The sequence below is a fragment of the Pan paniscus genome, chromosome 6 (genome assembly GCF_029289425.2).
Source record: "Pan paniscus chromosome 6, NHGRI_mPanPan1-v2.0_pri, whole genome shotgun sequence".
NCBI classification, from domain to species: Eukaryota; Metazoa; Chordata; class Mammalia; order Primates; family Hominidae; genus Pan; species Pan paniscus.
In genome coordinates this window covers 191864577-191891663 of record NC_073255.2, presented here as the reverse complement: position 1 = coordinate 191891663, position 27087 = coordinate 191864577, and the positions used below count along the sequence as shown (strand labels likewise).

The 27087-nt window shown below is 55.0% G+C and overlaps 1 protein-coding gene and 1 long non-coding RNA gene across 2 annotated transcripts in view; one reads left to right on the top strand and one right to left on the bottom strand.

The window, feature by feature from the left end:
* Positions 1-466: 466 nt before the first annotated feature.
* On the bottom strand, positions 467-5459 carry EN2 (engrailed homeobox 2). Its single transcript, XM_034965331.3, has 2 exons — positions 4514-5459; positions 467-1216 (listed from the first exon to the last, which is right to left on the bottom strand). The coding sequence occupies exons 1-2, from the start codon at positions 5208-5210 to the stop codon at positions 900-902; spliced, it is 1014 nt and encodes a 337-aa protein (XP_034821222.2). The 5' UTR covers positions 5211-5459; the 3' UTR covers positions 467-899.
* An 880-nt stretch (positions 5460-6339) lies between these two features.
* The window catches only part of LOC134730752 (uncharacterized), a 36392-nt gene continuing 15644 nt past the window's right edge, over positions 6340-27087 (top strand). Inside the window, exons 1-2 of the long non-coding RNA XR_010112700.1 lie at positions 6340-6598; positions 12244-12399. This is a non-coding gene — a long non-coding RNA (uncharacterized LOC134730752). The remainder of the gene's footprint in view (positions 6599-12243; positions 12400-27087) is intronic.

Below are 27087 nucleotides of genomic sequence, written 5' to 3'. Positions count from 1 at the left end.
CAGGACTGCGGTGGGACTGGGGACAGCGACACAGACCACAGACGCAGACGATGTACGCACACGGTTGGGCCCTTGGTGAGGAGGAGGAGGAGGAGAGAAGAGGAGGAGGAGGAGGAGAAGAAGAAGAAAGGAGGAGCAGGAGGAAGGCGGAAGAAGGAGGAAGAGGAGGAGAAAGGAGAAGGAGGAGGGAGTTAGGCGCAGGAGGGTGAGGAGAGGGAGCCGGGTGAGGCTGCCGGCCTGGGCGGCTGCTGGTGAGCATGGAGCCGACTTCCCAGGGCAGGCCTGGGATACGCTGGGCTGCTTCCCAGGGCCAAATCCCAGAACTGGCCCAAGGACCCTGGAAGTCCCCTCTCCCCCACCAGGTCCCCTAAGCTCCCCAAGGCCTTGAGGTGGCTGGCCCAGGCTTGAGGTGTGGGCCCCTCCTGCTGTCCTCACCAAGCCAACACAAACAAAGTGGCAGAAGTCATAGACCAAATAGGAGCTATTTATTCGGTTCACAGTTGTGTGAAATGCAGCAATAAAAAATCTTTGGACTTCAGCAAGTTGTTTTAATTTTTTCTTCTTTTGAAATAATAAAAAAGCATCCAATGTCATATAATGGAGCTTAGGGGATTAAAAAAAGGTGAAACCCTAAGCAGCCCCCTTCGCAAAAAAGAAAAAAACCATAAAATTAGCATAATCTCATAAACACAAAAAACTCAAAAAAATATTTTATAGTCAGATATTTTGGATTTTATACCACCTGTAAATGATATATACATAGAATATTTCAGAACCTTAGCTAGTACACAATATTTTCACTATTAATGCTGGTATAATCTTTATACACTGGCCCTTTATGATTTTAAATTATTGCATTGTTTAGCGCGGACTGAGACCTGGCCTCCATGCCCCCCGCCCTACTCGCTGTCCGACTTGCCCTCCTTGGCCGTGGTGGAGTGGTTGTACAAGCCCTGTGCCATGAGGTGCACGGCCAGCGTGTTCTTGTTGCCCGTGGCCTTCTTGATCTTGGCGCGCTTGTTCTGGAACCAAATCTTGATCTGTGACTCGTTGAGGCTGAGCTCCTGCGCCAGGCTCTGGCGCCGCTGCTCCGTCAGGTACCTGTTGGTCTGGAACTCAGCCTTGAGCCTCTGCAGCTGCTCGGCGGTAAAGGCCGTGCGCGGCCGCTTGTCCTCTTTGTTCGGGTTCTTCTTCTTTGGTTTTCGAGACCTGGGACCTGGGTAGATATGGTGGACGGAGAGAAGTCAGGTTACCCAGAGGTGTGCCACCCAATAGGCACCGGGTAAGGATTCTGGGGCCCCAAGAGGGAAGTGACTCGTCCAAGGCCACTCGAGGCTGAACCGCCAGATGTGGGGCTAGACTTTGGACTGGGCATGGGCTCAACGCGGACCTCCACCACTTGGTGAGGGAGGACTGGGTGTGATGTAAGTGGGACTATGGGGCAGGCCTAGTGGGCAGGCTGACCACAAACGAGGGGTCTCTAGATAAAAGTAAAACTCCTGGATGTAAGAAAACTCCCCACACTTTCTGGCCTGCTTTTTTCTAGTCCTTTCTGAGGCTCTGTTCAGGAACAGGGATGGCGGTAGGTGCTGGGAGAGAGGGGAGGAGAGAAGACTGGGAAAGGCTGCAGGGCGGTCACAGAAGCAGGAGGCGCCCTGAGGGCTGTGATGGGGACCCTCATGGGGATACCCCACAGGGTGCCAAGGGCTGTGGGAATCAGGGGCAGGTGGGCCTTGAGGACTGGAGGGGCCCAGAGTGTCTGCCTCCACCCCAGCTCCTCTATGACTCCCAGCCAAGGGCTCTGTGGACCCAAGTTCATTCCTTTAAGGAAGAGTCAGTGCATGTACTTCCCTCCTTGGTGGGGAGGGGCACTGAGCTACTCACAGTGGGTGAGTCCTTCACCCACTGGAAATCTCCCAGGTTTCCTGTCCAGGAGAGGGGACCTGGCTCTACAAGGGTGTTGACTGCACCACCCTTTCCCCAGACATGGGACTGCTTCACTGTGGGCAGCAGGGTAGCCCAGCTGACCTTGTCCAGGTCCACTTCTGATCCTCCCCACTGTGCCTCCCAGCTGGGATTCAGACTTCTGAACCTGACCTGGCCTTCTCCCTATGGACCTGCCCCAGGTTTTGGGCAGGGTCGCTGTAAGGCTCCTAGGACCTGCTATCCATGGGGAAAGGGCAGAGGGAGGAGAGCAGAAGGAGGGAAGTGTCATCGGTTTCTTTTTGGTGTTAAGAGGCTCAACCCCCTGGCGTTCCCTGTGGGGGAAGAAGGGGGCAAGGCCATTGGCAGGGAGTGGTGACCTCGCCTCTGGGTTTCAATTTGTGCGGTGTATGAATCGGCTTTAGGGAGCATCTGGCCCCAGCTTCATCACAGGTCCCTGCAGCTGGAGAAGGCTGGGGGCCCCCCACCCTTCAGGGCCGGAGAGCTGCCGGGCACCCTGAGGAGAAGAGGAATGTGGATCTCCTTGGAGGCCCTGGGACTGCACCCTGCCCAGGTCAGGAGAGTCAACTAGGGTGCTGGGGCTGTGCCCAGCAAGAGGTAGGGGATGAACTGGAGGCCCAGGGTGAACGCCAAGCACTCCCTCATGGCCAAGTGAGCCTTGTGCTCTCTCCAGGAGACGGGCCTGGAGAAAGAGGATATGTGGGCACCACCTCAGGAGCACCAAGGGCAGCTTTTAAAGCAACCCATAGGCAGGCTCACCACCCATGAGAGCACACACCCTATACTTGGGCACCCACCCCACGCACACATACACACTCAGTGACTGTCTTGCTCACGCCCAGGGCTCCAGGCCAGTGGGCCTGGCTTTGGTGGGGGTAGGTGCAGATTTGGAGACGGGGTTGGCCCTCCGGAACGGGGTGGGGGATGGGGCACAAGGCTCCAGGAGAGGCCCCAGCCTCCTGCTCCCAGAGCCCATCTCTGTCTGGGTCTCCAACCACTCCCTTCCCCAGAACTCTACCCCCAAACTCTTCTGGTCCTGGGGCTCTTGTTAATGCACCCATGAAGCAGCCCTCAAAAGGACACCATTTTATAGCAATAAATTTCCCTAAAATAATAATTTTTAGTTTTTTTTCTTGATTTTCTTTCAAAAGACAAATACTTAGGAGTCTCAGAAACAGAATCAAACCTCCCCAAGAAAACTCTCTCTGCCCTTTCTTTCGGAGAAACCAAAGAACAGAAACATTATCTTGCAGGGATATTTTAAAGCCCATGAAGATAGGCGACTTGGGCTGGGCTGGGCTGGGCCAGGCCGGGCCGGACGGTGCTGCCCAGCTCCCGGGCCGTTGGGGGCTGGCTCAGCGAACTCCCGCGCCGCACAAAGCCCGGCCGAGTCTCCTCGCCCGGCATTGTGAGCCTGTATGTTAATTAAATATTAACAAAGGAGGAAGACGAGAACAATGGAGCAAATTTCAGATCTAGCTGAGAAATCTGAATTTCATCAGAAATATGCACGCATATTTCTGCGGGATGGCGGCCCAAGGGTTGGCTCACTCCTGCTGTGATCTGGGCAAATAACCCCCGCAAAATAGTTGAGGGTTTGGGGGCAGCGGGGATCCGCTGCCAGCTCGGGGTCAAACAGTCCACTTCTAATGGCGGTTCCCAGCCGCAGACCCGCATGGAATGCAGTTGATGATTTCTACAAGGACATGGACTTAGTTTTTTAAAATCGCAGATCTATGAAAAAATATATCCAGCATCTCTGCAGGGCCCCTGCGAATGCTGCCTCTTTCCCATCAGCAGCCCCCAGGAAACCCTGAGAGAAGGTCCTTTCTATTTGGGGATGGCAGGTGCCGGGAGGGACGGCTGCCTCCCTTGTCCTCGCTGTGTGCAGGAAGGGGGCTGAGCCCCACCACTGCGGGCTGGCGCTGGCAAACAAAGTGGAGCCAAGAGGAAAGGGCGCCTTTATTTTCCTCCTTCCCTGTGTGCATCCTCCTGAGTCCCACCGGTCAGCGCAGGCCCGAGGGGCAGAAGGCAGAGCGGCAAAGGGCCTCGCCTTTTCTTCCCCGAGCACAGCCGGGATAACCGGATGGTAGGACAAGTCTGGGGTGGGCTGGGGCATGCGTCCCCGGCCTGGCCTGAGTTGGAAGATCGTAGGGAAGGGGATGAGAGTGTGCACTTCCGGGCCCATCTTCCAGCCACCCCGTTCCCACCAAAAAAAACTACAGTGGGGGAGACATGGGCTAGGGGCTGGGAAGAGATGCCCCGGGGGGGTGGAAGACAGAGAGGGGAGACAGGGAGAGAGGAAGGAGAGAGAGAGACAGAGAAAGAAAGAAGGTCCCTTCTGCGGTCCTAAGAAGTCTGTACCCCCTAGCGAATCAGTCCTGCCGCTGGACTCCTGGCCGCTGCCCGGGCCGGCGTCAGCTTCACACAATGTCGCGTGAGTCTTTGTGCGTGTGTGCGGGGGAGGTTCGAGATGTTTTCCTCCCGGTAAGTTCCCGCGCCAGCACCGCCCCCCAGCTCCGCGGGCCTCCCCGCGGCGAGCCAGGACGCGTGGTCCCCGCGGGCTCACCTGAAGAAGGCCGGTCCGAGTAGCGCGTACAGTAGACCCACGCCGGCCAGAGCATGGGCTGCGCGCCCAGGTTGGCGCCGGCTTGCGAGCTGTCCGAGTCCGAGCTCACCGACAGGTCGCCGCCGCCCAAGCCGCGGGCCTTGAGCGACCCGTCCAGGGGGCCGCCGGGGTCGCCGCCTTTCTTGGCGCCACCGTGCAGCGAGAGCGTCTTGGAGCCGCCTTCCCCGTCACCCGGAGAGTCGCTGCCGGCGGCTGGGAGCGGCCCGCCCGCGCCGGGCGCACATGGCGGGTTCTGCCGGGGCTCTCGGGAGCCCGACCCCAAGAGCTGCTCCGAGCCGCCCGCGCCGCCGCCTCCCTCCGCACCGCTCGCGCCGCCTTCGCCGCCGGCTCCGCCGCCCCTTCCTCCTCCCGCGCCCGCACAGCAGGTCCCCGCGTCCTTTCGCCGGCCGAACTCGGGCCGCAGGATGTTGTCGATGAAGAAGTTGGTGATGCGGTGCGGGTGCTGGTGGTTGCCGGGCGCCTGCAGGACCGCGGGCAGCATCAGAGCCCGCCGGCGCCCGGTGTCCGCTTCGCCTGGGCTGCTACCGCCGCCGCCGCCGCCGCCGCCGCCCGAGCCGCCGCCGGGGCTGGATTCCGGCTGCCGCTGTCCCTCCACCGCCGCCGCTGCTTCGCCAGGCTTGGGGTCATTCTCCTCCATGCTGTTCACAGTAAATCCCAGACTGGTTCTCCGGGGACGCCCTTCCAAATCAGCCTTCGGCCCTCCCGCGGCGCACACGGAGACCCCCGCGCCCCCACCCCGCCGAGTCTTCCGAGGGCGTGCGCGGCGGCCGCGGCCAGCGCTGGGGTCCTACAAGTCGCCGGCCGCGCTCGGCGCGGAGCCACGTTTGAATCCACGAACTGGGTTAGAAACACCACGAGCCGCCCCGCTCGCCCAGACGATGAGAGATTCAACAGAGCCAAGTCCTCGACTTCGCCGCGCAGCCGGGGTCTAGACAGTCGCACTGGTCCGGCGGGGACGCGGGCCGCCTCCCGGGCTCCCCGCTCCTCTCCGCGTCCGGCCGCCTCGGGCTCCGGCGCCGCCGCCTGGGCCGCCCGGGGCGAGAGCTGCGCGCATGCAGGCAGCGCGCTCCCCGGCGCTCACGCCCGCCCGGGCCGGCTCCGGCCGCCGCCGCCGCCCGGCCGTCCCCGCCCGCGCGCCCTAGCCGGCCCTCGAGGGTGCCGGGCGCCCGCGGTCAGCGCACCCGCCACCGCCCGCACGCACATGGAGGCCCCCTCCTCGCGGCCGCCGCCCCGCTGCGGGCCGGGGCGCCCCACCGGCGTGCGGCCGCGCCCCCGCCGAGCCCCGCAGAGCTCCGCGGCCCGAGTCGCATGGGTGAGAGACGCGAGGCCAGGGCCCGGCCGGGCCGGGCTGGGCCGCCCGCGCTCCCCGGCCGTCCGCCGCCCTCGCCGCCTCGGCCTCCGCGCGGGCTCGGAAATTTCCAGGCCACTCGGCGCAACCTGAGACACTTTCACTCTGGATTTTTGTTCTTATTTTTAACAGAGCCCCCTCGAGTGACGTCGCAGGCCGGTCTCCTGGACACGTGCCTCGGGCCAATGGCCGCGGCGCCGCGCGCCCACGTGACGCTCCGGCTGCCGCTGGGTGACAGGAGCGGCCCGCCGCCCCTCCTCCCCTTAAAGCGGCCGCGTCCCCCGCTCCGGGTGCGGGAGCCCAGGAACCCGGAGAGACCCCCGACCGCGTCTCCTGCGCTCGCCCGCGCTTTCCCTGTCGCTTCGCGGTTCAGGGATCTGAGTCACCCCGCGACAGCCCTGCCAGGTCACCCCGGGGCGCGTAGGTGGACACGCACAGGAAGATCGCTATTTTTAAGATTTCCATATTGTTTACCGTGGGGCGAAATCCCACAATTCCTTGCACAAAATGCATAAATAATATTAAATGAGCTGCGGAGATACAAAGGGACTTTTGTGGTCCGCTTTCCTTGCTGATGGAGAGGAATAGTGTCACTCCCATTTGACTCGGTAACCCGGCAGCTTCCTGTCTTAAACGCAGAGCTGGCACGCAGGACACTCCTCCTGCAGACACTTATTGTAAGTGTGCGTGTGTGTGCGTGTGCAGGGAGGCGCGTGCATACGGCCGCATTCCACCCGGGGACAGCGACCCTCATGAAACATGCATAGCGATCCGAAAGAGCGGGGGAATGCAGTATGCGGCTCCATTTGCGAAGGGAGAAATCCAGGCGCCTCGGAGGTTCTAAAGGAATCCTTTTTGCCAAGGAGAGGAGGGGTGACTGTTCAGCTAAGACTTCAAAACCAAGTGGCCCGCCCCCCTCTAACTTCTCTACTCTGATTGAGGAGCTCCCAGACCGGTCATCTCGTTTTCTTTGTTTTAAAATCCTTTAAACTAATTTTGCAGGAGAGCAGGGCCCATTTGAAACGAGAATTAGGAATCCAACGGCAAGGGTGGGAGCCCCAGTTGGTTTCTCCCCTCCTCTCTCTTCATCTTTTCTAGACTTTCCTTCCAGCTGTTGTCAGAATGTCCAACTGGAAGTTCTGTTTCCTCTTCTCTTCCCCCTCCTCCCTCGGGCTCCTTCCCATTTGCTCTTGTCTACCCACCCGTTGTTACCCCAGGCTCGCCTGTCCATCATTTAAAATGCATTTTTATGGAAATGTGTGAATTCCTGGAAACATCCGATAGGGCAGCTCTGGGGGTGCGGGAGCATTTGCACGCCATGAGTACCCTCAGTGCGGGGGAGGCGGGGAGGCCGCAGCCTGGCACGGACACCCTAGGGCTGATTGGCCCTGGGCAGCTGCAACGTGCTCAGCAACCCAGACCCCCGCAGAGGCAGCCAGCAGGTTGCTGCCAGGCCCTGAGTGAACTTGGGGAGTCTGGCAAGCATCTCCGAGGCAGTGTGGCCTGCCAGGCCACCTGGGGCCTGAAGGTTGCACCCTGGCCTTGCGAAGCTCCCTCCCCAGTGTCCATCCCAGGTGCTGTCCTTACCCTGCAGGCTTCAGAGTGCTGGCTGGGCTGGGATGAGAAACGACAGTTCCCACAGCGCTGCTCCCAGGAAAATTACCCCCCGCCCAGGACGGGAATGGTGGGGGAGGAGGTGCTGGGCTGGCCTCCTGGCCACTGGACATGGCTCTGGTCAGAGTGTGCCCTCTGTCCTGTGTGTCTAGGGCAGGGTGGGGAAGCCTCTTCTCGCTGGGGCTGGATTCCTCCACTTTTTCTTCATTGGAGGAGTCCTTACCAAATGTTCTGGCTAGGCACACATCTGCCAGGGGTCCTCCCCGAGTCTCAAAAAATCAAACCCCACAGTCTACCTGCCCCCAGGAAAATAGGGCTGGTGGGAGTTTGTGGGAAGTCTTATTGACGCTTACTTGGTTTTTTGGGGGGAGAATTTTCTGCAACTCTGGAAACTCTGATGATCACCAGTCAGGAAAGGGAGGGTCCAACGACTCTGGGTCTCCTGAACATGGTATAGGGGGAGGAGGGGCCCTGAGCTCTTTGGTTCCTGCAAAACAATCCCAGGTTATTGGCTCCACCTGTCCCATGAAAGCCAATTAGGCGGCTTCCTGAGAAGTATTTTCTGAATTCTTAGGACTCTTTGCCTCTGACTGCCTCAGTATAAATGGCCCCAAGACGCTGGGTTTCAGCCCTGTGCTTTCCTGCGACCCAGACCCCAATTCGTGGCTGCAACAGAGACTCTGGGAAGCAGAGCGTCACCTCCAGGGCGCCCGGCGGGCCGGTGGGCGGAGACCTGCCTGCGCAGGGTCTGCGGGCTGGGCCGTGGGGTTGGCTGGAGGAAGAGGAATTCGTGGGTCGCTCTCCTGGAAAGGAGGAAGGTGAGAGGTGGAGGGAGGAATAGGAGAAAGAGAAATAAATGAAGAGAGAGATAACTAGAGGGTACCGGGCCCCCCAAAGTGGACCCAAACACGAAACAACTCTGGGAAAGCGTTAAGCAGGGGTCACCGTTCAAAGGGCCGGGGAAGCTGGGATGGGGCTGCAGAAAGTTGAGCTGCCCAGAGGCTGGGCGGTGCTAAGTTCCATACACACGGAACTCCGCAAGGTGTTTCAGGAAGCTTCGAGAAGTGCGCATGAGGACCGGCCTCGGCCGCCTGCCCCAGCTGGGACGGCTCCTCGCGCTTTCTGGGGATGCGGGGCAGTGGCGTGTCTCTGCTATGCCAGCCCCGGCTGCCGCGCTCCCGCGAGCCCAGAGCCTGCGCTTTCTCCCCCGAACGACCGCCGCCCTCAAGGTCGGCCTTTCTGTGCGGATCAGACGAGCCCTCTCCGGACATTAGTTTCTCCCGGGATGGAAAGCGGGGCACTGACCCGGGAACCCCGTTTTCCTTCTAGCTTCACCCAGGAATCGGAGAGCGCCCGCGACCACCCGCTTGCGGAGGACGATCCTCCATATTTCTCAGGCTCGCTGCACAAAGAGGGGCCTCGGAGAGGGCGAGCAGGAAAGCAGCTTCCAGACGCCGTGCGCTTCAGGACACGGACGCTGGTTTTGCAAACAAAACCTCAGTGAAGCGCCCCGGAGACACCGGGCGCCCGGATGCCGAGCCAGGCTCCCGTTTGTATCTGAAAACGAGGCCAGAGAAGGGTGACTTTTCCGGCCCCTCTGCGTCCCCTCACTCGCCTCGCTTCTCTAGGTTGACGTGGTGACACTTGGAAAAATGGACTCAATGAAAGCGGTTCGCTCGCGGCGGTCTCGTTACTCGCGGGGCAGAGACGCCCAACAATCCCTGAGAGCGAGATCTCCACCTCAGCCAAAGCAGGCCTGGCCAGCCCTGCGCCCTCGGCTGGGAGCCGAGCCCCGCAGGGCCAAGCCCCAGGCGCCGGGCGGGGAATTGGGGCCGATAGGAGAGAAACACCTTCCCCGGGGCGAGCAGAGAGCCACCGTCGGCTCCTGGTGCTGACGTTCCGACCCGGCCTGTAGACAAAGGCCGAAACGAAGGGGCGCGGGGAGCAGGGGTGGGGCGGGCGGGGCCAACGGGCGGACATTGCGTGTCTGCGCTCTCCTCTGGGCGAAGGAGGACCGGCCTACAGGCCCACCGGGCGAGCTCCGGGACGGGGTCTGGGAGGCTGGGTCTAGGGTCAGGGACTTCTTCAGAATAACCCCCGGAAGGAAGGGGTTAAACGCGGCAGCGGCGGGCCTGAAAAGGGCCAGGAGCGTTGTAGGAACTGGGGTGCACAGGCCCTCGCGTACCCAGCGCTTCGCCTTTCCCCGCCCCAGGCCTGCCAGGGGCGCGCGTGGCGCGGGCAGAGCCTGGTGGGTGGGTTGGCGCGGACAGAAGCTCTGCCGGGGAGGGGGACGGGCAGTCGCATTGCACGTCCTGGTTCTGCCCCGATCACTGGAGAAGCGCCTGTGCTGAGCCAAAGCTCCCTAGGTGTTGGGGAAGCAGAGAGGGCCAGGAGCCCACTGGGGACCGCTCTTCTGTCCTGACTTGATACTTAGCCCAGGCTCGCCCGGGGAGGGGGGCGGCTGGGGGCAGGTGGGCAGATCTCCAGAGCTGGCGTGTAAAGATGCAGAAACTGTCCCTCACCTGGTTTCTCTGGAAAGCAGTCGCTTCTGAAGGAGAATCTGAAGGATGGCTCTACTTGTGCTAGCAACCCCCACACCTAAACCAGGTCCTCTGTGCCCGCTCCCGGCTCTCCAGCGCCAGGGGAGCCTTATTCTGGGTGACCTGCCTTCCCAGGAATCACCTTTCCTTGGCAGCTCCCTGCCTGCTCTCTTGTCCTGTTTTACTGCTGTTCTTGTTCCTATAAAATTTGGACTCCTGTGGAAGGTGGGCCCACTTCCACTCAAGGCCCATCCCTGAGACTCCCCAGACAGACCTGCACTCTGGAGTCTCCCGGGAGCCCTGGGAGGGGCAGGTTTGGGAGCACAGACTGTTTCACCACCTAATGCCTGGACTCTTATGAAAATGCCCCCTCAAAATCACAGCAACCCAGAAGAAAGTGGCACCTCTCAAATAATCCAGTCAAATAAGTAAAATTAGTTTGGCAAAGGAATTTGAAGAATGGCACCCAAGGCTTGAGCTGGCTAAGCCTACCAAAACAGGAAGGAAAACACAGAAAAGGATAATGAGCCTTGAAGTACACTAGCCACCTTCTCCAGCCTTGCGACCATTCACAGATGGAAGAAATTCTAGTATGTATCCACTGCCTTCCTTTTGACCTTTGGAAAGAAAACAAGATGTTCAAAAGGAACCCCTGAAACACCAGCCCCACCTCACAGAGGCTGACGTTTTCTTTTCTTCTATTCTTTCCCCAAAGGCTACAAGTAATCACAGAGAGGCTAGTGTAGCTTAAACTCTTATACAGTGACTTCCCAGTATTTTTGGAAATAGGATTTGCGTAGTTAGAGGTTTACAGAATTTTAGGCAAGTACAATCTAGATTTAACTCAAACCATCTGGATCCAGCCCAGCCAAACTACCTACAGCTTGTTAGATGATAACTCATTAGTCTAGGTTTCACGTGAGGAAGAAAATATCTAAACAACCACCCCTGCTCTTAAATATCACAACTGAATCATGCTTAACCAGGAGAACTCAATTAGTTTATATACTGGCTAAGTTGGGGGAAATATATTTTTTAAAACATATGTTTAAGTTAAAGTCATGAACTGATTTCTTTTTTCATTCATCAAATATAAATAAAGATATATAGTTTTATATAAAAAGGTAACTAAATTGCGAATTAAATTCAAACATTTCCTCTACTTAGTTAAATGATTGATCAGTTCCTCTGAGTTCAACAAAGTTGGCCGTTTCTTTAGCACGAGCATCTTTAATTGACATACATGCTTACATGTATGGTATGGGGGGATCCCTGTACCCAATCAATCCCTGTGTTGAGTATAGAAGCTTGTGTGAAGCGTGGCGACCTTTTACAAGCACAAAGCCTCAGTAGTGACCTTCGTGGACTCACACGCGGAGGGGCACTGTGTCATCTCTGCATCATGGACTCCTGCCTCTAGCCTTGTCCAAGGCCCAAACCACCTTTCCGGGGGATGCCGTCCAGTCTCACTCCCACCAGGGATGGGGACCTGCTGTCCACCTTTGGACGCACTCCCATCCTTTCCCTCTCATCCCAGCACTTCTGGTTCCACTTAAAGAAAAGCTCAGTAGAACAAGATTTCTCAGTTAGGGCACATTATAGAAGTGCTCTGTTTCTCCTCTAAAAAACTCCTCTTTTCCTCTCAGAAACTCACTCAAATATTCCAGCCCTCTCCAGAAAGGCTGTGCTATAGTTTATGTTATGGAGTTGCAGGGTTTTGTGTGTCTCACATCAGTTAATCCCCTAAGACACAACAGCCTCTGTGACGACGGCAAAGTTGAGCAACTCGACACCATTTGGAGCATTAACACAGGCTGGGAGGAAGAAACGGGATACGCGCGAAGATTTCCCACGTTTGGAGCGAATGCCCTGGAATTCCTCGGGATTTACACCTCCCCGTCTACCAGGAAGGAGAAATGCGAGCTGTTCTCATTCACTGCCTGCTTTTAGTTCTCTGTTCGCACTGCCAGGGCTAATTTTGGCCGCGGCGCAACATTTGGGTTACAGATGTTAGGGGGCCGCGCCTAGGGGGAAGCGGGACTCTGAGCTCTGCCAGCCCCGGCCAGAAAGTTTGGTACTAAGGCGCTGGGCGCGCTCCCAGGACAAAGTGCGGGTTCCCCAAAAGAGGAAGGTCGGGCGGCACTTAGGGTTTTCTGTCTTGTTTGCAGACACAAGTTCATCTGCACCTCGTGCAAAGCAGCCCTGAAAGCTCAGGCTTGAAGACAAAATGTGGAGCCCAGGCTCCTTCGATTGAAAACCTCTCTACGAGGACACTCTCCGCAGTGGGCGGCCAGAAAGGATTTCGGATCAAGATCCGCAGAGTGGTGAGCATCTCCCAGGGTCCGGGGCTGAACTGACTGCAGGCTGGTAGCCCTTCTGCCCGGAAGAGAATCTCCTTTCTGCAGAAACTACCCCTGGAAAACAAAACCGAGCGAAAAGAAGGGCAATGCGGGTCTGCGCGGAAGGGAGCTCCCTTCCCGGGGAAGGAGGCGCCTCGCGGTGGCACACTGGCCGGCGGGGTGTAGGTATAGGGGCAGACTAGGGTGAGAAGGGGGGCTCGCGGAACACGGGTCTCCCGTGGGTCCGAGGGACAGGGTGCAGGCGCATTCCAGGCACCTAGGGCAGTCCAGTCTGCTCTGCGGAGCGGGAGCCGGCCCCAGGCTCTCCACATCTCCCAGGAATCCAGAAGCTTGACTGCGGGACAGTTGTGTCGATGGGGGACCCCCCCCCCCAGCTGGATTTTCATTCCACTTGCTCCCTTGATCGAGTGCTCACGCCCGGCAGGAGCTGGCTGTGCGCCGCCCCGGGTGGGTGGAGGTGCGTGGGGCTCGGGCCTTGGCTCCCTTGGGTGTGTCCCAGTCTTTTTCCTCCAGAATTAGAGGCCTCTGCAGGGCGCAGAGCCCCTCTCCCCCTCTCCTAACTCTCCTCCCCACCTCGCCGCGGCCTAAGCTAAGATGAGGTGAGCTTCCAGGGCTGTGTCCCTAGGAGGCCCCGAGCACTTTTCCTCCGAAGGTCGAATAAATCAGGTCCCCTCTCTTTCCCCAGCGCCCTCAGAGGAAGCCGCGAACCTCTGAGCGAGCGTGGTTTTACTGGGGATTCCTAGCGACCTGCCCTGTGCCCAGCGACGCCCCAAGGGGAGAGGAGCTCTGTGGAGGGGCGGTGTGGGGGTGGGTGTCTACACTGCGTCCTCTGGCTCGGAGCAGGACCCGGTGATGCGCCCTGGCCGAGCTCCTGTCTCCTAGGAATGCGGGTGCCTCGGGCCCTGTCGGGACCCTTGGTTCGACCGGAGGGCCCGGGAGTGGGAGCCTGGATCCAACAGGCACCCGGATCCAGGAGTCAGACTCCTTGGTTCCGAACGTTTCTTCCTTTCTTCCGGAGCGAAAGCTTGCTCCCCCTTCCCCCAAGTCCCTCGCAGGCTGGGAGGTGAAGGGAGCGACAGAAGCCGGGCCTCCTCCGCAGCGCCCAACGCCCCGGGCTCTCCGGGTCCCGGGACTTGGCTCGGGTGCGTGGAGGGACGGCTGGGGGCGCAGATTTGTGAATGAACCTCGGAGCTCTTTGCAGCTCACAGATCAGAGGCTGCGATCGCCCCACCGAGGTGGTCCAATGAGCCGCCGCAATAAGCTCTGAGCGACGAAACGGGGGCACGGCCTGGACTCTGCGGCACCGCGCTGCGCAGGGCCGGGCGGGGGAGGGGCTGAGCCACTGCAGCAACTTCAAAGCCTGTGTCGGGGCTCAGCAATAGGTGGGCTCTCCCCGGGCCCGCACGGTTCTCAAGGGCCTCCCCCCACCCCCACCGCCACCCCGTCGGAATGCCCAGAGGCGTTCCCAGCCCAAGTGATGGAGACTCTGGCTCCCAGTTGTCTCCGCGCCCTCCTCTTGCGCGTCCTTGGCGTCTCCCCCGGGACCCGGGGGGCGATCACATCCTGAGACCTAATCCGGTTACTTCCGGGCGTGGGTCTCCACCGCCTCCCGGGCTGGCTGGACTCGCTTCCTAAGTAGCTGTCTCATTCACAGCTCCTGCGCCGCCAGCTCCCCTTTCAAAATTCAAGTCTTCGGCTGCCTCCCTGTCGCTCTCCGCTCTCCGTGCGAGGGGAGGGGAGGGGGAGGAAGGAGCGGACACCCATGTGTGCCCGGGAGGGGCCCGCACAGCCTCCCCGCTCCCGCAGCAGAGGCCCTGGGCCCCCTCTTCAGAGGGAAATCGGCGAGCAGACACTAAGTGACGCGAGCCCCAGCCCCTTCCCCGCCGGGGGGTCTCCGTGCGTTCCAGAAGCGCACCTGGAAGCAATTCTCCTCGCGTAACCGTCGGTCGCCTCCTAAGCATCTCCAGCATCTTCACATCTCCTAAACATCTGCACAATTCTGCGCTGTTTTCTGGAGGACCTCGGAGAGGGGGAGGGGACGATGGGGTGCCGTGGGGGCAGGGAAGGAGAGAGGTCAGGGGTTACGCAGGATTACGGCTCGGCTCGGTGACCCCTCTCATCCTCCGTGGCCCAGGGAGGGGATCTGTAGCGAGGGGTCCAGACCTCTTTTGCAAAACCGAACTCTGGGGGAGGGCTTGCGTCCCATGAAGCACGGGGAAGGTCTAAATGACGAACACCCACGAGCGGCCGGGAGCGGAAGATGGCAGGATCGAGGGGCCCGGGAGGGAAGATGGGCGTGCGTCTCCAGTGACCATGGCACGAGGCGGCGTCCTGCTCCGCACCACGCTACAACCAACCAGGCCTCCGCCCCTCCGCGCTTGAACAGGGCGGGTCCACCCGGGCGGCGAGCTCGAGCTCCGCGGGCGCAGCGCAGCCTCAGCCCGGCGCCTCCCTCCCGCTTGCTGGGGAAGAGGTGGGAAACCCTCTCCGCCGCGCCCTGGCTCCCACCACAGGCCTCCGAGAATAAACTCTCTCAGGGAGACTGAACTGTCCCCACCCTCTGTCCCAGCCTCAAGAGGGACTTCCTGAAAATATGGCAGCCAAGAATAGGGTGAAAATGTAAGCCTGAGGTTTCCTTCTCCACCTCCCCCTGCTCCCTGCCCCTTCACCTCCACACTTCCCACCAGCCCAGAGGGGTCCAGCTGTAACCACCACCACCGCCACCTCTACCGTGCTGACGACTGTCACCATTTCCTTCCAGTTCCAGCTGCCTCCTGGATGCCTCCACTGGAAGGCTGACGAGCACCTTCAATTTCACGTGTTCACTTCAGAGCACCCCTGATCCCGCTACCCCTGCTGCCCTGATCTGCGCCTTCCCAGTTTTTCCCAGTCACCCAGCTGGCCACCCCCCAGGAGACATCCCTGATCCCTCATTTTCTCTCTAGAGCCACCTCCTGTCCCTTAGCAAGGCCTGCTGGCTCTGCCTCCACGTCTTTTCCACAGCTCCCCCATACTCCTGTGTCCTCCACCAGCCCCCAAGCCCTTTCCCCCTCCACCTGCAGGGTTGCATGGCCTCCTAACCAGCTCTCCACCTCACACATGTGCCCTGTGGTCCACCGCTCTCCCTACAACAGAGTAAGCTTCAGCTCAGACCTACCCTTGGTCAAAACCAGTGGTTTCCATGTGCATGAGAATTAGACACATCCTTACAATGTCCTTCAAGGCACAATGAAATCCACCAGCCACCTCCCTCACTTGAGGTTCTAAGTCTAGTTTTGCCAGTTCTTGAGCCTCCAAGCCATGGCCACCTCAGGGGAGCTCTTTTCCTTTGGTCCTGACTCTTTGTTCATCTGGTACATTCTTTCTCCATATCTTTGGGCACAGACTGTTCCCCAGAGAAGGGTCACATGATCTAAAATGACTCCCTAATCCAGGTGCGTTCCCCACAGCACTTATGGCTACTTGCAGTTGTAAAGGTGTTGGTGCATTTATTATTGGTCTCTCATCTAGAACATACCTTCCGGAGGGCAGGGCCTCGTCTTGGTGGCTGTACCCCCAGTCCTGCTAAAGGGACTGGCACACAGTAACATGAAGCCATTGCTCCCAGAATTTTTGGTCACAGGACTGCTTTATGCTCTTAGAAATTTACTGAGCCCCCCAAAGAGCTTTTGTATATAGCAACAGATAGATTTAGATGTCTATCCGGTGATTTGTGCAGTATTAGAAATTGAAATGGTAATGTTTTAAATATATTGATTAATTGATTCATTTACAATGACAATAAAAACCCACTTCATGTTTACTTAACATATTTTAATGAACATTTATTCTATTCCCCCAAACAAAAAAAAAATTAGTCTGGAGAGTGGTGTACAGGTTTGCACCCCTCTTTAATATCTGGCTTAATAGAAGATAGTTGGATTCTCATTTTTGTTTGTGCAATCCATTATTTTGGTTCAAGTATATGAAGAAAATGCAACCTGTCACAGATATGCAGTTGAAAACTGGAGGAGTATTTTATTAACCTTGGCAGATAATTGTGAACATTTTTCCTTGATATTACCCCCCAATTCAACAAATGGTGGTTTCTTAAAGGTTGGTTGCAATGTGGAATCTGAAACCATGTCAATGAACATTTCATACTCTATTACATTAAAATCCATTTATCTGTCTTGCACTTTGAATGGCTCTTTTGCCCACAAAATATTTCCTTCCTTCCTTCCTTCCTCCCTCCCTCCCTCCCTCCCCCTTTCCTTCACCTTCCCCTTCCCTTCCCTTCCCTTTCTTTTTGACAGTCTCTCTCTGTCACCCAGGCTAGAGTGCAGTGATACAATCTCTGCTCACTGCAACCTTGCTTCCTGGGTTCAAGTGATTCTCCTGCCTCAGCCTCCCCAGAAGCTGGGATTACAGGTGCATGCCACCACACCCAGTTAATTTTTTGTATTTTTAGTAGAGACGGGGTTTCACCATGTTGGCCAGGCTGGTTTCAAACTCCTGACCTCAAGTAACCCACCTGCCTCAGCCTGCAAAATATTTCATGCCACTGTATATTGGTCATTTGGAAAATATTGGTTCACTGAGTTATGCAGGTCTTCCAAATGTCGAACTATTTCCTTAAACAGTATCACAAAATCACATTTGTTAATATCACCACTAATCTTATTGGAAAACTCTTTAAATTTGGGAGGTTGTCTGACTCATGATGTTGGATACAAGTTTTCAAGAATTTTAATTTTCACTTAAAAACTCACATTTTACCTTTAGTGGTAAATACTACTTTCCTCAACACAACAGGCTAATTTCATTTATTTTTGCAAAGGTGTCTGTCAAAGACCTAAGTCTCAATAACCATGATTTGTCTGTTGGGTGCCGTTCCATGTAAAATGAGGCTCCATGAAAAAGCGGGCTCAGTCAGCTCATGGCTGTAGCCCGCCCGTCCTTTTCCTCGATGGCCGCTGTTCTTCTGTATGACAGCTCCCCCTTTCTTCACCCAGAATATTGAAAAGACATGTGCTCCAGAGCTGAGCTTTAATAAAACTATTTTTTTTCACTGCCTCTTCAAGAACATTCTTAAGTAAAACCTGCATTTGAAAAAAAAAAAAAAAAACCTGTGAGTGTGTGGCTGTGAAGAGCACAATGTCTGCTACCAATGGCCAATAACAACCTTTAACGGCCTTCATCCATGTGGAGCTGGACTCACTGGTTTAATGGCCTTCATCCATGTGGAGCTGGACTCACTGGTTCAACGACCTTCATCCATGTGGAGCTGGACTCACTGGTTTAATGGCCTTCATCCATGTGGAGCTGGGCTCACTGGTTCAACGGCCTTCATCCATGTGGAGTTAGACTCACTGGTTCAACGGCCTTCATCCATGTGGAGCTGGACTCACTGGTTTAACGGCCTTCATCCATGTAGAGCTGGACTCACTGGTTCAACGGCCTTCATCCATGTGGAGTTAGACTCACTGGTTCAACGGCCTTCATCCATGTGGAGTTAGACTCACTGGTTCAACGGCCTTCATCCATGTGGAGTTAGACTCACTGGTTCAACGGCCTTCATCCATGTGGAGTTAGATTCACTGGTTTAATGGCCTTCATCCATGTGGAGCTAGACTCACTGGTTCAATGGCCTTCATCCATGTGGAGTTAGACTCACTGGCTTAACGGCCTTCATCCATGTGGAGTTAGACTCACTGGTTTAATGGCCTTCATCCATGTGGAGCTGGGCTCACTGGTTCAACGGCCTTCATCCATGTGGAGTTAGACTCACTGGTTTAACGGCCTTCATCCATGTAGAGCTGGACTCACTGGTTTAACGGCCTTCATCCATGTGGAGTTAGACTCACTGGTTTAACGGCCTTCATCCATGTGGAGCTAGACTCACTTTTTTTTTTTTTTTTGCACATCAGTGCTGATGTCTACATGCAACAAAGCTACATAATGACTCACAGTGTAACTGTAAAAAAAAGTTTGGAGGTCGTCTTAGGGAACCCCAGGATCTGCACTAAATGAGATTTCATAAATGAATGAATGACTTTTCCTACACAATCACGTATGGTGGATCCTAGATGTCCACAGTTTCTCATCTAAAGCTCTTGGCCACAGACACGTTTCAGAATTTCTTTGATTTTGGACAGGTCAGGTGGTGCACATATCATGTGCCACCTAACCCCGTGGGGTGTGAGCAGGGCCCTATCTAACACAGTCATAGTTCTGTGGTAAATACAGGAAAAGCTGAACCAGCAGGTAACAGCCACAAGGGGCCTATGTCTGTTCAAGTCAGGTTCTGCTGTCCAAGGAGTTAGGAAGACACCCTCCCATTTTGAAACCATTTGGATTTTGGAGTTGTAGACCAGGGGTTGTGGGCCTATCTCCTGATCTCCACTCCACAAGGGTACCTCGGGGAACAGACAGCCAAGGTCTCCTGGCGGGTGAAGGAGCTGGGAATGGAGCACCCAGGGCCTGTTGAGCTTCCACTCTGTCATCTCCCCTCCCCTCCCTGCCCCGTGACCTCAACCACATGGCCCTCCTAACACGAAGGCTTCCAAGGCCCTTCCTGCCCAGCCCTGGGATTCCTTTCCCCTTCTCCAGCCTTGTGTCCTCCACACACTCTGAACTGTGGCCATGCAGGGCCACTCTGCGTGGTCCTCTGATATTCCAGCATAATCTCTCTGATCATTCTGGACTCTGGGCCTTGTCTCTCTAGGGCTATAGCACCTATTGGTGCCTCTCAGCTTACCTGACCTCCCTGGGATACACTTCTTTTTTAATTTAGTTTTTAATATTTATGGGTACATAGTAGGTGTATATATTTGTGGGGTGTGAGACGTTTTGATACAGGAACATGTGCAGTAATCACATCATGGAAGATAAGAGTATCTATTCCTTCAAGCATTTACCCTCTGTGTTACCAACAATCCAATTATACCCTTTTAGTTATTCTTAAATGTACAATGAAATTATTATTGACTATAGTCACTCCTTTGTGCTATCAAATAGTAGATCTTATTCATTCTTTCTAATGACTTTTTTGTACCCATTAGCTATCCCCACTTCCCCATTCCTGAAGGACCACTTTGGATTCCTGAACTGCCAAGGGACTTTCCGGCTTTTGGACTTTCATTTTTCCAGTATCACTTATGAGGACCCAAGTTCTACCAGGGCTTCTCCTACATTGAAAATGATTATATCTAAGATTCAAACAGAAATTTTGTGTCTTGGCAAATTTGATATCTGGAGGGTGAATATTATTTAGAAAACAACCACCTTCTACTTTCTGCTTCTATGAATTTGATGATTCTAGGAGCCTCATGAGAGTGGCATCTTGTATTATAGTATTTGTCTTTTTGTGTCTGGCTTGTTTCACTCAGCATAATATGCTCAAGGTTCAGCTGCGCTGTAGCCTGTGTCGGGCTTTCCTTCCTTTCTAAGGCTACTATTCCACTGTGTGTATATAGGCAACACTTGCACACCACATTTTCCGTACCCATCCATCCCTCTGTGAACACTTGGGAGGGATTGGGGACTGCATGGCCCCCAGCCATAGGTGTGCTGAGCACGTAAGATGTACCCAGTGTGGCTGAAGAGTGGAATTTTAATTTTAATTAACATAAATGTAAATTTACAAATAGATTTTCAATTCAGCTCCTGGGAAACCCCCAAAGATGTCTGAAATAACTTGGGTGTGTGAATCTACATTTTTACCTGCAAGCTTAATGAACCCTAAATGCAGGTCAAGTATTTGCCATGGAAATGCAATGCCCAAGCTGAGATATGCTAGAGGTGTAAAATGCATGCTGGAATTGGAAGACCTAGTACCAAAAAAAAAAAAAAATTGGATGTAAAATGTCTTGTTAATTTGTATATTGATTACTTTTGAAATAATAATATTTTGGATATATTAGGTCAACTAAAATATTACTTAAATTAACTGCACCTGTCTCTGGTGTTCATGTGGCTGCTAAAAAGATTAAAATTGCATTGTGGCTCACGTTTTCTTTCTGTTGGTTGTGCTAGCCTAGAACGGGTCTGAGCTCATGAGGGAAGGGAACAAGGGGAAGAAGAATTTTACAGAGAACAGGGCACTCAGGCACACTGTCAGGAGTCAGCATAGGATTTGGCTGCCTTGCTTTGTGAGGTGAGGGTATGGTGGGTGGCTTCAGGGAGTGAATGGCTGCCATAACAAAGTACCATACACTGGGCAGCTGAAACAACAGGAATTTATTCTCTTGCAGTCTGGAGGCTGGAAGGCCAAGATCAAGGGCTCAGCCGGGTTCTACTCCCTCTGAAGGCTCTGGGGGAGGATCCTCCCTTGTCCCTTCCAGCTTTTGGTGGCTCCATCAGTCCTGGGCGGTCCTGGGCTCCCAGCTTCATCACTCCAGTCTCTGCCATGTCATCACTGGGTGGCCTCCTCTGTGTGTCTGTGTCTTCTTATGAGGTCACAAGTCGCATCGGATTAGAGCTCACCCTAATAAGCTCATCTAACCTTGATTACATCTGGAAAGATCCTATTTCTAAATAAGGTGACATTCACAGGTATTGGGGATTAGGACTTTAACTTATCTCTTTGCTCGGCCCCTAACAGGGAGGTAGGCAGTGTCTGGATTCCAGCAGCTTTGTAAGTCTCGCTAAGGACCTCAGCCTTTTTGTGGCACGTTCCTGAAACTCACTATTCCTGCTTCCTCACATGTGAATTGAGAGAGCATAGCACTTCCCTCACAGGGCTGTAGGGGAGTTAAATGTGCTTTGAATTGAGAGAGCATAGCACTTCCCTCACAGGGCTGTAGGGGAGTTAAATGTGCTGTAGGCAGAAGGCACATAGACAGTGCCTAGCACACAATAAGTGCTATAGGAGCCTCGCCTTTTTTTTTTTTTTTTTCTTTTTCCGAGACGGAGTCTCGGTCTTGTCGCCCAGGCTGGAGTGCAATAGCATGATCTTGGCTCACTGCAACCTCTGCCTCCCGGTTTCAAGCAATTCTCCTGCCTCAGCCTCCTGAGTAGCTGGGATTACAGGCGCCCACCACCCAGCCAATTTTTTTTGTATTTTTAGTGGAGATGGAGTTTCACCATGTTGGCCAGGCTGGTCTCAAACTCCTCACCTCAGGCGATCCACCCACCTCGGCCTCCCTAAGTGCTGGGATTACAGGCATGAGCCACCGCGCCCAGCCTGCTTTGCTATTTGTATTGCTATTTCTCCTAAAGGCAGAAGAAAGCCACCCAGAGTTTTCCAGTGGCAGAGAGGTAAGTAGCATGGAGGAAAAATCAGTTTTAAAACTGCCCTGTCCGATGTCATTGCCACTAGCTCCATGCAACTGTTTACATTTTAACTTATTAAACTTAGTAAAATGGTCAGATCAGCTCCTCATCTCATGAGCCATGTTCTGTGGCCAGAGAGTGCGGCCCTGGGCAGCACAGATGGAGAACAACCCATTGTGGTAGAAAGAAGAGCCTGTAGGCAACTGAGGAGGAGAGGAAGCCACGTGCATAGAGGCATGGGACCCAGGGGAGGGGTCTCAGCTGACAGGGAGGGTGGGGAGAGGGCACAGTGGTAAGCCTCGGCAGTGGCAGAGCCCTGGGAGAGGGGAGGGAGGTGTCCTGGCTGAGCAGTCAGTAGTGAGATGGGGACCCCGAATGAGAACAATGACAGTGCAGGTGGTGGCGATGGTGACGATAATTTCCAACATTTACTGATGGTAGAACGGGCATCACGGGCCAGACTAAGTCCCAAGCCCCTTACAGACAGTATTCCTTGCTCACTTACTCCTTCCACACCCCACGAGAGATGGATTATTTGTATGTCCATGTCTCAGCTGACAAGGCTGAGAAACAACAGGCCATGTAACTTGTCCAGTTCGCAGGGTGAGGAAGTGGTAGGACGTGGATTTGAGCCCAGGTTAAGAGCCCAGCGGTTGAACTCAGGGAGCATCTTCACGTCCTGCAGGGACCTTCTTATTGCCACGATGGTAGGGGCATGCCACTGGCGTTTAGCTGGTAGGGCCCCTTCCCAGACATGTGTGGGACAGCCATGCAGTGAGGCCTGTCTGTGCCTCGACGAATATCCCACTGGACTCTGGATGAAGGGGGCCGATGGCGATGCTCTGAGCTGGTGTGTCACAGTTACAAAGCACTGTTTGCGTGGTTTTGATCTAGGCTATGAATGCAAGCAACGGGGAATCATGGAATTACTGTGCTGGGCTTTCCTAGAACTTCACCAACAGCTACCTCTCCTTTTGGACAACCCCATCTCCGCCAACAGGACGACTGGGGATTGAGGGGCTAGGAAAGCCCGGATGCCCCTTTCTCTGGTGATTACGTCGTCTGGTGCAGATGTGCCTGGGCAATTACATGTGGAAGTATGTGTTACTTTGTTACACATTTATTTTTATGTATTATTTTATTACAAATCACTTTATTTGTCTATTACAATTAGCGCAGGCTATTGGTTTTGTAAGAGCATCAGTGCACAGGTGTCCATGTTTTTTATGAGCCACACATTTGGGGAGTGAAGGCTGTGGTTCACTCAACCTCATGACAGCCCCAAGGGGTGCTTATCTGTAGGAGCTCTCCAGAGAAACGGCAGATAGAAGAGCTCCACAGGTGTATGGAGAGGTGTATTTGAAAGCATTGGCTCATGTGGTTATGGGGCTGGTTAATCCAAAATGCCTGCAGCAGACCAGCATGGGGAGCTGAGCTGCCGCCTTCAGGCTGACTTTCTTCTTCTCTGGGAACCCTCAGTTTCTGCTCCTCAGGCTGTCAGCTGATTGGACGAGGCCACCACATCACAGAGGGGATCTCTGTTACTTAAAGTCAGCTGAATGTGGATGGAATCACATCTACAATGTACCCTCCCAGCAATACCTAGATAAGTGTTGGATGAATCACTGGGTACTGGAGTCCTGCCAAGTCGACACAGAAAACTCATCGTTTAGGCTCAAATCCGATCTAAAGTAAGGATATTAAAATGCAGGTTCCCGGGCCCTACCCCAGAACGACTGGGCCTGACTCCCTGGGCATGAGACTTAGAAACCTTCATTTTAACAGATTCCCCAGATGATGGGACCCCAGTAAGGTCTGGAAACGTCTGGTGCTGCGCTTTAGAAGGGTGGTGCAGTTCCCTGCAAACTGGTCACTTCCTTCAAATGCACCTGCCATTGTCAAGCGAGGGTACTGTTGGCAGGGACAACACAGGGGCTGGGTGGTGCTGGCCCTGAGTGGGGAGAGGTCAGAACAAGTACTCAGCAGGGGTGGAAGGAAGTGACCCCAGGCTCTCTGTGTGGTTACAAAGCCTCAAATGTGATGCCCTGGCCTCTCCATGGAGCCAAGCTCACCCGAGGAATAAGTCACCTGACGTGGCCGCTGCTCCTACCACTGGGTCCCATCACTGCAGCCCTCCTGGAGCAGACTGCAGCTGGCCGCCACTTGCTGAGAATCTTCGTGCCTACAGGGCCCTGGAAGGGTTTGCTTTGGGGAGAGAGGTGGGAGTAGAGATCGAGGGAGGCATCTGCCGTTTGTTTCTTGCAGAGGTTTCCTCAATCCTAGAGCAATCCACGCCCCAGGTGGGGACCTTCAGACTGCTGGGCTCCTCCAGGAGGGAGCAGTCACTTGGAGCCCAAGTTTCACCTGAACTGAGTGGCCCTTTGTGACCAGGAACACTGTCCATCAGACAGTCGCTGCTGCTCCTGCCAGGTCACAAGGGCCGGAGAAAAAACCCATGGTGCCAGCTGCAGGCCCATGGGTCCTGCGGGCGTTTGGCAGAGTCAGTGTTCGTTTTGAGCATTTGGGGCCCGAGCTTCAGAGGAGAGTTCAGCAGGAACAGGATTTGCTGTGCTCCCGCCCACCTAAGGGGGGTTAGCTTTTCTCGGGGTTTACGGTGGCAGTGAGGTGCTCCGGATTGTTTTTTAACATCAGAGGAGATTTATTTACAGAAACTGAGGGTGCCCGTGATGGGGACATGCCAAGTCCTGGGCACCACCCCTCCTCACACCCTGACTGCTGGTGCCGGGTGCAGTTGACAGATGGTGCTGGGTCCCCTGGATTCCCACAGCTGGACTGCCCAGGCAGGGCCACCCAAGGGACTCCCTGCATGAGGCCCCTCGCCAAAGAGTGACCTGACACCTCCCCCTCCCCTGGGAGCAATCACTGGGCATGGGTAGTGTTTTGTGTGTTTTTTATTTTTCAATTGTGTTTTCCACAAGCAAACTGGCAGTTCCTCCTAACTGACTGGATGTGTGTTGGGGAAAAAGAAGTCCCCACTTCGGCCTGGAGGACAGAGACAGGACAGCACATTCTCTTCTATCTCCTGGCGAGCCTGTCCTGTGGCCACAGCTGGTCATGCTGCTCCAGACAAAATGAGAAGGTGTCAAGTCCATATTTAGGGCCATTCTTTGCCCCTCCAGTACCTGGCCCTCCTGGGGCACCACCGCAGGACCCTCACCTCCCTCCACGGTCTCCTTATCTGGCTCACTTGTCTTGTGGCCCAGGATGCCCTTCCTCATCTGATCTAAGAAATGAATCTCAGCCAAGATCAGATCGCTTGATAAACTTACCTCCCTCACGCCTGGGTCACATGCTCACAAGGAGAAGTTAATAGCTTAGCCCAGAGGACTGATTGCGTGATTAGGCTGATCTTGAAAAGGAGACGGCCAAGGGCTTGTGAATTTAGGGAGCTTGGAAAACCCCTCCAGTGCTGCCCTTGACTGTGAGGGGGTGTCCTTCTTTCCTAGGGGGACAGAGAGGCCCTGAGGTGGGAATGGCCCTGGTGGGATGGCCCTGAGAGTCGGGGGCACAACTCGGAGTGGCCTAGCCTTCCTGTCTCCAGCTCTCTGCCCCTATGCTGCATAAACCCGGCTTCTCCTGGTTCTCCTTTGTCAGAGAAAGACACAGGCACCTGCATGGAAGAGACTGATGTTCAGCTCAGAGGGTGAGAGGAATAAAAAAGGAAGCATTTAATTTGCAAACTTTAGACTCCTCCACCCCGCCGTCAGTCCTCTGGGGCATTACAGGAACGTCAGCCCTTCCTGAAGCCTGGATCCCCCATGGGAGGCAGAAAAGAGACAACTGGAGCTGTGGGTGGGGGGCAAAGCCAATGTGATGACCAGAGAGGGAGGGTGGCCCCTGAGGGAGGGTCCAGAATGCCACCTGCAATGATCCCAATAGGGAAACTGAGGCCTGGACCTTTAATTGCAGATCTTCCATTGTGTTTGCCTCACCATAGGCAAGACTCAGGCTTACACTTAGTAATGTATCTGAGGAATAGATGGGAACCCTGCGCCCGGCCCACTGGAAGGATAAATGATTCCCAGATGGCACTTGCTGCAGGAATCTAAGCCCCCGTGGATGTGGCTGTCACAGCTGACCCAGCACCTTGTTAGCCTCTTCCTCACCCTTCTCCTGTCTCCAGCCTTCCTCACCTGGCCTCAGGTGTCACCACACAGCCCTGGGATGTGGGGATGCATTTCCTGTTTGCCTAGAGCAGTTACTTAACTGGAAAAAGGTGCAGGCAGGTGGGGGGCCAGTGCTGGCTCTGGGCTCCTTGGAAGCTGCAGTCCCCGCAGTCCCCTGGCGTCGGCTGTCCTCACCTCTGGACTCCAGGTCTGAATGCTCACCTGTTACTGTGTCCCCCTCTTTTCCTTGTTTAAGGCTTGACTACTCAGGACCCCTGGAGTCATTTCAGGTCCTGCTCTCCTCAAAGCGGAGCCCACAGTAAGATGCTCTAAAACTTCCTGCTCCCCTTCTGAAATGACTTCCCATCTTTTGAGAATTCGTGAAAGCTTTAGCGCTCTGGAAATGTGTGGGTGCTCTGAGTCACCTCTGTTAGTGAGGCAGGAAGCTGGACTCAACTCCAGAGGTGGGGCTCATATACTGGACCCAACTGAGGACTAGCTAAAAGGGATAGGGCAGAAGCAGCTTTCCATAAGCCATGCCCACCAGTGTGCCATGCCAGTTTACCATTGCCATGGTAACACCTGGAAGTTACCACCCCTTTCCATGGTGATAACCCAATGACCTGGAAGTTACCAACATTTTCCTAGAAATTTCTGCATAAATTGCCCCTCAATTTGCATATAATTAAAAGTGGGTGTAAAGGTGAATGCAGCCCTGCCTCTGAGCTGTTGTTCTGGGCGCACTGCCTATGACATAGCCCTGCTCTGCAAGGAGTGGCCCCTCTGCCTCTGCTGTGCACTGCCGCACCCATAAAAGCTGCTGCCCAACACCACTGGCTCATCCTTGAATTCTTGCCTGTGTGAAGCTAAGAACCCTCCTGGGCCAAGCCCCAATTCTGGGACTCACCTGCCCCGCATTATTAGGAACTGTGTCCACTTGGACCCCCAAGTGGTCCCCTCAGTTAATTAAGAGTTCTTCTATGATCAGAAGGAAGCCAGCACAGGGTTGGGATGCGGGCTCTGGGATTGCACCAGGGAGCTGGGCTCTTTCTAGCCCCCCACAGTCCAGCCAACAATCAAACAGACAAACACATTCACAAGAGAGCTTCATGCTGCCAAAAGCTTAAAAAAAGGCAAACAGGGCCATGTGTCATGGTCAAGAGTACTGGGTGGGGGCCCTGTAGGTTGGGTGGTCAGGAAAATCCTGAGGAGCAGACATTTGGGGACGGCCCAGAGGATGGGAAAGACTGAGACCTGGAGGAACACTGAA

Bases quoted from the DNA above. Each gene is read 5' to 3' on its own strand.
- EN2 (XM_034965331.3), bottom strand. From the start codon at position 5,210: ATGGAGGAGAATGACCCCAAGCCTGGCGAAGCAGCGGCGGCGGTGGAG. The intron at 1,217-4,513 runs GTGAGCCCGCGG...ATATCTACCCAG, and splicing joins CTCGGACCGGCCTTCTTCAG to GTCCCAGGTCTCGAAAACCA.